This window comes from Trachymyrmex septentrionalis, unplaced genomic scaffold, assembly GCF_001594115.1.
Source record: "Trachymyrmex septentrionalis isolate Tsep2-gDNA-1 unplaced genomic scaffold, Tsep1.0 scaffold53, whole genome shotgun sequence".
NCBI classification, from domain to species: domain Eukaryota; kingdom Metazoa; phylum Arthropoda; class Insecta; order Hymenoptera; family Formicidae; genus Trachymyrmex; species Trachymyrmex septentrionalis.
The window spans coordinates 2,908,689-2,918,498 of record NW_017305705.1 but is presented as its reverse complement, the minus strand read 5'-3'; the positions used below and the strand labels follow the sequence as shown (position 1 = coordinate 2,918,498).

Sequence of the window (9,810 nt, the reverse complement as noted above, 5' to 3'; positions counted from 1 at the left end):
TTGCGTGATAGCTATGGTGATAACTACACGTATATTATACAACACTCATATATAAGGTGCGTTCGGGGAGACGCTATTAGCGCTATTTATATCATTCTATCCTTGTTTTATGTTTAATAAATGATGAAGATAGAGAATGACACAAATAACACCTTTCCGAACGCACCTATAGTGTTGTATTTTCTCGGGAAATTTTAATCGTTGGGAAAGAATTAACTTTTCTTCTCCGGTATTTTTCTCGGAAAAAGCCGGGAAAAAAAACATTTTTTTTTTTAATGGTACTCCACTTCTTTTTGCTCTAATCGTCTAATCTATATTTTTAAAAGTTTCCATTTAATATAACACAAAACATAAAGTAATACTTGCAATGTTTTTTGCAACATCAAAAAAACAATTTTAATAAATATTACGGGTTTTTTTACCTTAAGCCATGAAAATTCAAAAAGAATATTTTATTTTTTCCGTTTTCTCCCGTTTTTTTTTCCTGAGTTTTTTTTCTTCTCTTATTACAACACTAACTTACATAATATTTGTATAAAATATATCCGAAGCACTTGAGCGAATTTAGTCAAAGTGCATTGTATATATCTCTACCGGTATCGTTTAGTTGAAGTGCTCTGAGGCCGGTGACATATGTTCAAGTAGACTTGTCAAGTATGCTTGCGCAAAGCCACTTGTGCAAATTTACTTGAACGTATGTGGTCGGCCTAAATGTATCAAGTACACTTGCACAAGTGGCTTGCGCAAGCATACTTGACAAGTTTACTTGAACTATGTGATCCTTACCACTAATTCGATCTTTTCTGAAAACAATCCGTCCAATCTTTTTTGATCATGATGATCGTGGGCCTTAGCTCTTATTTTGTATTGTACTATTCTGCAACTCTTAATGAGAGTGATGGTATCGTTACATTGTCATTGTGTAGGTATTATATGTATATGGTAAAAATACTGCACAACAACAATATATAACTGATACTGTTATATCGTTAAAAATTACAGAATAGAGGCCTTTGTATTCTTTGTATTCAAGATAAAGAAGTTAAAAAAAGCAATTAAATTTATTTGCTATAAATTATATGTATATTATCAATATGCATAAATATCAAATAGGAATCTAATAGGATGGAAAGAAAAATACAAAATATTTTTATATCAATTTGAATCTATATTTTTTACTTTACTAAAAGTTTTAGCAGACTATAAAATCTTCGAGTTATAGCATTGTATTATTAGATTATCGATATCTTTTACATAATCTTTTAAATTAAATGAAACACATATACATTTAAATATATGCGACGTTATTAAAATATGATAAGAATGATATCGATTTTGCTATAATACTCTTATTACGTAAAATAAGTCTCAGCTCAAGACGTATAGATCTTTTATAAAATATAATAGTAAGAAGTCTTAGTTTATTTAATCCTTGGCATATATATGGCATGATATCAAAATATGAATGTCACGCATTAAACTGATGTGATTAAAGTAACAGCACAATTATATGTTATATTTACAAATATTGGCTTTTTCCCTCCAGTTTTCGGACGTATACAAATTTTTGTAAAGTTTTTTTTTATTATAATTCATTTAATTGTAGAACTTTCCACAAATCTTGTATTTATACGCTGGAAGACTAGATTAGAAGTATCTATAAAATTTAACACAAACCCTAATAACACTTATTTACTTAGGTTGATAAAAATCCATTTATAATTAATCTGGATGGTAATGAATAATACTTGCGCATGACGTACTGTTAATGCCCACATTTCTTCAAATAGCTCGAATAGTTCAGTGCTTGAAGTGATATTAGAAAACCATCGGAAATTTATAAGATTTATGTCTTTAATATATAAACTAATATAAAACATATCATTAGTATATATATAAAACATTTTCTTTCAATAAAATTTTTGAAGCTTCTATTAACATTTCTTATTAGCGTATTTATTTGTTGTATTTTATCAAAAATATACGTTTTATGTATCATTAATATCATTATTTTTATAATTTATGTGAATATTATGCATATTTTTAGTCAAAATATAAAAATTATATCGTTCAATAATTTTAAAGAAATATTATTATACATCAAGAATTAATTTAAATTATACACTTCAAATACTGAAAGAATTGAAATAATTTTTCATATTTTAGCTTGTATTTACCAGATTCATTACTTTTCTACAAAGTACAGATAAATCGAAGGATCTCATTCTATGTATTGATATCGGTCTTATTTTGAATATAGATTTCTATATTAAAATGGATATAATGATTGATGATGATATCTGATTTTTTTACAGAGCTCTTTTACTATTGTGGATAAGCGTATGGCATTCTCAAAAAAAATATTCCGGATTCAAAAAAAGAAACCGAAACTATTAGTGAAACTACAAACAGTAGTTTAAATTTATCATTGCATTAATAAAATTGTGTAAAGCTTAGTAATTACATTTAAACTTTCTAATTCATAATGTTTAATTAAACTATCTCTTATTTTTGTTATATAAATAGCTTACACATTTTTGTAATCTATAGCTGCCTCGTTTATTTTTTAGAATTAGCAGCTTAGTTCTCATACTTGTTCCTATTTTATGACGTTGCTCATTTCTCATATAGAGCCCGGATTAAAGTTTTGAGATCGCGTCAATCGTAGCTAGTTTTCCCCACTGCATCTCATTCCCTACCGCTGTGACGCCGTCGCTCCTTCGCTTTCTGCGTCGCGCCTCACAGCTTCGTATAAGTGGCAATGGGGAAAAATCGTAAGAAACGCGCTCTTGTCGACTCGAATTGTTACGTCGGTCGGCGAATAATCCGGACTCTACTCATAAAGATACATGCAAATGCTTTTTGCACAATAAGGAATATTACCTAATGTAGAGAAATTTTCTATTATAATTTAAAATTATTAGCTATTTCCAAAAATACATTAAAAAAATAATTGTGTTATTTCTAATTTAGGTTCCATTTACTTTATGCATTATTAATTCATGTTTTTAGTGAAAAATTGTTCTGATTTTAGATATAATTCCTTATGAAATAATCTCTCATTACAGGCCGACGTTTTAAGATTTTTTTTTTCTGTTGTTTGAATGGAAGATACCATTTCCGATGTATTTTTCCGCGCAAAAATACATTGAAAATAATCTTTTATTCAAACAACAGAAACCACATCGACTAGTGTTATTAAACAAAAAATCGTCATATTCTCATGTTACGTAAAATTAGAAAATTTGAATCCGTATCATAGAAATTTTTTTTTATAAATAAGTATAAATCAAACGCCATGATCAAACTCGTGATATCCTTCTGCACCGGTAAATACAACGTCTACCCAAACACGCATAGCTTCCGGGCTGGGTGCCATAAGATGATAAAGTCTAGATGATGTCTTGACGATGAACGTGAGGGATGGTTGTGGCGATCGGACGGTGTTCATATGGTCCACATAGACTTCTTCGATCGACTACAATATAATGTTGATTAGTTGATATTAATATTACAATTCTTAATAGATCAGTTCTCAGCACTTACCTGAAAGTAAATTACGCCGCGAGCTTTCTTGGACGTGTTATCGCTGTAGTAAGATAACGTCTTCCGTCTGCGATCAAAAACGAACCATCGCTTGTTCCAATGATGAAATTTTTTACTCATCTTTGATAAATAACCACTGCAACTTGTTGTGTCGACCGTAACATCGTAAATCAAAGGTAATTGATGTCCGGCAGTTTCTATATGATGCCTTAGATCCAAGGACTCGGACTTGATCGGAAGATATCTTGTGAGTGGTCTCTGTAAAATTTATCCGTCGTAGAAATTTTAATTCATTAACATTAAAATAATACATCGAATAAATTGAAGCATTCTCGGTATAAAACAGAATCGTGATATTAACGAATTTAAAGGGTCAAATTTTGCTCGAAATTTTTGATAATTTTTTATGACGAACTGAATAAATATACAAAAAAGTTTTAATATTTATACAACATATATGTAAAAGATAAAAAATATATTTTTTATTGACAAATATTTATGTGTAAATGTACGGTACATATATACATATACATATATAATATATATGTATATGTATATATTTTGTTTCTTTTTCGAGGTTGTTTTGCAATAATATCTCGGCTTTCGATGGTTCGATTATAGTGAATTTTAGCTAGAAATCTTCAGGAGATTTATCTTTATGGAATGAATCACGGACAGCCCCGTTAAAATATTTTATTTCAGAAATATTAATTTTTTTAATATAAAAAACTAAAAAATTGAATTTTTACTAATAAAAATTGTAATAATAGTTGCTATTTTGTTAATTTTTATTTGATCTACTTTGTAGAGATTCACTCTGAGTCTCTTAAAGATTTCTAACTAAAATCGTTGATTAGCCGAGAGCTGAGATATTGCAAAACGACGATTTCAAAAAAGAAACGAAATACACACACACACACACACACACACACACACACACAATATATTTATATTTAAGTATTTATTATAATAGCAAATATTTTCTTATTCTTTATATGCTATATAAATATCGTTAAAAACTTCATTTTTGTATTTGTTCAGTTTGTTATACAAAATCTCGAACAATCTGTCGAGTCAACAATTTTGAGCAATCTGATTCTCTAATACCCTTAAAAAAGCTTAAATTTGCCTCGAATATAAAATTTCTGGATTTCTTGATTTTTTAAGAAAAGTCAAGCTTCTTTTCTGAGGCAATTATCTTGTTGGCTCGTATTATATCCTTACACAGGTAATTAATCAATTTTGAGAACATTACCTGAAGTTTTGCCTTTTCGCGATGTTTGACAGGTTGCAATGGTCCAAGAGTATCCATCTCGCTAGATGTCTGAGAAAGAGGGCGACTTCCATTTCCGTCGATAATTCCGCCGCCACCACCACCACTACCACCACCGCCACTATTGTCGCTAAGCCTCTCACCTTCCATCGATGTCCTTCTGTCGTCTCTCATCTGAAAATAATTCACATATTCTCATTATTCTGTTTTACAACAACTTTCATAGCAATATTTAAAAAAATAATCTTCGATACGTGTATTTTCATAATTAAACAAAAAATTAGGAAAAATATGCATATTTAAGTTTTGGAAGTTCCTGTTCATTCATCACTATTATCTCAGATTGTGAAAGCATTCCAAAGCGAGACAAACATTCAATAAAATTTCTATTTAAATTATATTTAAATAGAAATATTTTTCAATAAAATAACATTTGCAATCGATGGAACAGACTTATAAAATATATTGAAAACTATCTTCTTGTTTCAAGGAGAAATTAAATCATATTTATTTTTATATATTATTAATTTGACAAGTTTCATAACTGTGAACACAAGTTATTTTGTTTTTAGTTATCCATTCATTTCCAGATATATGTGATTTTTATTGATATATTATTTATATGTGGCATTTATTAATTAGCGAGTTTCCGGTATATTTTACAGATTTTATCATTTAAACGTTGTTTTATCAAGATATTAATACTTTGAATTGTACAATTGTATTATATATTTTTTTTGCTTCTAATGTCACAATCTGAAATAATAGTGATGAATGAACACGAGCCTTAATGTCAGTGTTTAAATCAGTATTGCTTTTGCATACATTTTTTTCGCGTACATATTTGCAAATTTCACGTCTTCGTCTGATGTGTCGTTTTTTTGTTTTGCCTTTTATATAACTTATCCACATAAGCGACATCGTATTATGTCTAATTTAAAAATGTATCTATTTTTAAAAAGTTGTCTAATTTAACGAAAAATGATAGCAACTGCCGAGATATCGTTTCGTTCACACCAGTCCAAATGGATGATAGAGAAAGACTGACGCTGGTGACTTGGTGGTCCAGCGATATAATTCCCACTGTAAAATATATAACTACGGACTCCCACTTACTCCCAAATGCCGTGAGCACTAAAATTCGCCCGCGCAGTAAGTTTCAAGTATTCATTCATAAAATATCATGCCACGTGTAATAGATGTTGAATGACACAGATTGCTAAAACGAGATATTTGCTTTCCGTAATGCAAAATATAATATTCACTATGTGATTACAATTAAATTATATCGGATATTTTGCTGATAAAATGAAAAAATAAAGACCAAATTTTGATGCATAGCAGATAAATTAAATAGTACCTATGAATAAAATAATGAAAACCGATCGAATTAATTAAATTATGTCAGTGCTTAAGTCAGTATTGCTTTTGCATACCAAATTAAATCTTTGTTATCAAAATTATTATTGCGTTTTAAATAATCGAGCAATAAGCCAATATTATTATATAACATTAATGTCAAAAGTTTCTTTAAATGATTTTTGCTATTAGTAGTCAAGTGGTTCAGCGATGAGAAATTCCGTCAGCTTGGCAAACGCGGTGACTCATCATAAATACTAATTTACCGCGAACATTTCACTTCGGCTTAACTCAATACTAAGTAAAGTGGTAGGAATGCAAGAGTAATATGTGTTTTTTGAACTTTTGCTTTGAAGAAATATAACTCAAGTCTTAGAAGAAACATATTTACGCGCATAAAAAATTTAATTTGTAAAAATTTTTTGGATTATTTTTGACATTGCTAAAAATTAAATATCTAATTTAAATATCTATTTGATTAAATGAAGAAAAACGTGGAAAATTTATCGTACGTCTATAAGTATGTACATATATCTAACAAGAAAGAGGTCAGTTGCAAAAGAGACTTATGCATTTGATGTCATCAATGCTGTCATCATAAATTATTACTGCAGGCTTAATCAAGACTTTACAAAAGCACATTTATCGAAGTACAAACTACTCTCTGAATGCTGCCCAACCCGCGGTATATTCGCGTATCAGGGTTTAGATGCACATACCACACTGGGAAAAACACGTGCGCAATGACGAAAACACTTGCTCCAGAATGCAAATGGATTTACTTGCGAAATGTCAGCGCTGAAAACGTACGTCTTTGACGTGATGACAGGCTAAAATGCTACACGAACTTCCGGTGACAATAAATACGTTGTTCAATATACACGTAAGTGTACTTCAAGATGATCTCTTTTAACTGTCAAAACAAGAAACGGTACACAAGAAAATCTCATAATCCGTTATGCGGTATACCTATATCTATACTATCGTTTAGCACAACTGATACTATATAGATAATATATTTATTATAAAATATTTCTTTACACACACATTGTTTCCAATTTGTTTGTGTGTGATTCAAGTTATTTTTTCACGTATTAACTCTACGTTCCTTTCGAGCATTCCTGCAGTTGATTCACTTGTGAACCGTCCTGTATAAGTATTCTCTCATAAAATTGTTTGGAGACGTAACACAGCTATTCTTTGCTGGCACGACAGTGAAGTTTTTTGGAATTATGCCGAGATAAATAAAATAATAAAAAAGATTCTCTTTTATTATAATCAATATTATCAATCGTAAGATGAGAGCGTAGAAATTGAGAGAGAGAGAGAGAGAGAGAGAGAGATGAAAAAAGATAATAAAGATAAAAATAAGTAAAGAAAAAAATACTATTATTATATTTATATTATATTGTTCTTGTTATATAATTAAAAACTCTAAGAATATACCTAATTGAAGACTCCACATTAAAAATACAAATATTTTACATTAAAAATACTTAAATATTTCACTTATCTTAAAAAATTATACTTATATAAAATTATTTCTTTAGTAAAAAAAAATCAATAGCTCACATTTTCGCAAAATGAATAAATTTGTAACACAGATACGTTTCGGAGCAAGAGAAATCTCGCTTGCGTGAACACTGAAAAATTTTAGGAGAGCAGACTTGTCAAGGGACATTTCTTTGAACAGGTGTGCGATAAAATCCACACGAGCAAAAATAGAAACTGAAAGATAGACTCTCGCTTAGTCGACTTAACATCTTGTAATATACGTATGTATGCACGTGTCCGTGCAACAGCATTTGATTAAACGATAAAATATTTTTGGAAATCAATACGTATGAGTAAATAGGTTCTTGGAAAGGAATTATAAACATTTCATGTAAACGTTCAACATTCCATTTGCACAACATCCCAAAGTGAATCGAGACATAAACTTAAATTAAATTTGATTTAACGTGAAATAGTGTTTTATGCTATATATACTTACATTGTCATTTTGAAGTAAACTGTAAGAATTATTCAACGGTCCTGGACTGGGAGAAGTAAGTTCCGAAAGTTTGCTAGGCGATAATTTTTCGCCGTTTCCACCTTCTGCGCCGTCGGTGCTTCCACTACCACTGAAAAAATAAATTGTTAATAATTATTTGCAATTGTATCGTTGCAATTCTTCATAATTCGTTCATCATATTAAAACTTTTAACGAAACTTTAATGAAATAAAAAACGAGTCTATATTTCATTATCTTTTACATCTTTACAAATTAATATTAAAAATATATCCTAAATATAAGTGTAAAAATATAAGAAATATGAATAAGTCAATTAATGGCTCTTATTGTCATGTCGCACAAAATAATGCAGTTTCTTTGATATTGTTGAATCCTATTTACCCTTTATTTATACTTCATATAAAACTTCACGCTGACACATTTAGTGAGCGCTATTATTATAACTGGAGCGTAAACACTGAATGTCGCAAATTTTATTCGGCGTTTTGACGTTCTCGTGGAAGGAACACAATGCACTTCTAAAATCACGGTCCTAGTTCCTGAGCTTTGCGAAACTGAGAAGAAGACGAGGCCTATAGTCGACTATAGCGAAAGGCAGGTATTATTAAAACCTAACAAGTACAAAGTGACTCGGTAGACCGGTTCGACGATACCACCGGCACAGCATTTAATTCTTCTACAATGTTAAATGCAGTGAGAACGAAGATATCCGAACATATTCCAATCTCGTTGCCATGCCAATCTCGGCCTTGGTTGACTAGAAATATTTCCTTGTTCCCAATAACTGACCTCTAATTCTATTGAAGCCTATTTTTGTAATTTTATTTTCCCTCTTTCATTTAGTAATGCCTCTAAAATGAACGAGACTTCATGCGATGCGTGCATTGTATGCTATGCGCGCACGCACACACGCACGCACGCACACACACGCGCGCAGATTAAATGAAAAGTTATGATGATCAAATACATATAGTTTGGTTACGCAAGAATTTAATAAAATGGCATAAGAAATATATTTGACAGAAATATATTTGACAAATATTTGTAATTTCTAACCAAAACTTTTGTAATGAAAATATAATCAATAGTCGAATCACTGAATTATTGAATACGGAATATATATATATAATTATGCAAAACTCCGATATATAAAAATTAATAATATAAAATTGTAAATAAAAAAGCTTAACCAAATCTTGGCATTTTATAATAACTCATCTAACAATAAGTTTTTATGATTCTATATGCAAATTATTTATACATAAGTCGTAACACACATGCACACAGAAATTAATTATATCACCTTTGAATGTAACTACGTCTATGTATTATGCATTTACGTCACACGTGGAAGCATATTATGACGTCTTAAGAGTCAAAAGGTTAGCATTGGTCTATTTTTTGCAACTTATCATTTTGTTAGACTTATAGACTTATCTTAATTTTATGTGCAGCTTACGCATTTGTATTATAATAATAATTATTGTGACATGTTATTTTATTTTATTTTAATTTCTTTAATTTAACTTATTTATAGCTTTTTTATGTAAAATGATTTACTCTTATCTATTTTATTCTCTACATATAAATACTTTGAAGAAACTTAATTGAAATTGAG

General features: G+C 29.7%; 1 protein-coding gene across 3 annotated transcripts in view; it reads right to left on the bottom strand.

The window, feature by feature from the left end:
* Nucleotides 1-2,979: 2,979 nt before the first annotated feature.
* LOC108751995 (pleckstrin homology-like domain family B member 1) overlaps nt 2,980-9,810 on the bottom strand; it is a 28,579-nt gene continuing 21,748 nt past the window's right edge. For all 3 annotated transcript variants that reach the window (XM_018492526.1, XM_018492529.1, XM_018492527.1), the window contains exons 10-13: nt 8,172-8,301; nt 4,802-4,993; nt 3,547-3,804; nt 2,980-3,478 (exon numbers count right to left, since the gene is read on the bottom strand). In XM_018492526.1, coding sequence (XP_018348028.1) covers nt 3,290-3,478; nt 3,547-3,804; nt 4,802-4,993; nt 8,172-8,301 — 769 coding nt within the window. In that variant the 3' untranslated portion in view covers nt 2,980-3,289. The remainder of the gene's footprint in view (nt 3,479-3,546; nt 3,805-4,801; nt 4,994-8,171; nt 8,302-9,810) is intronic.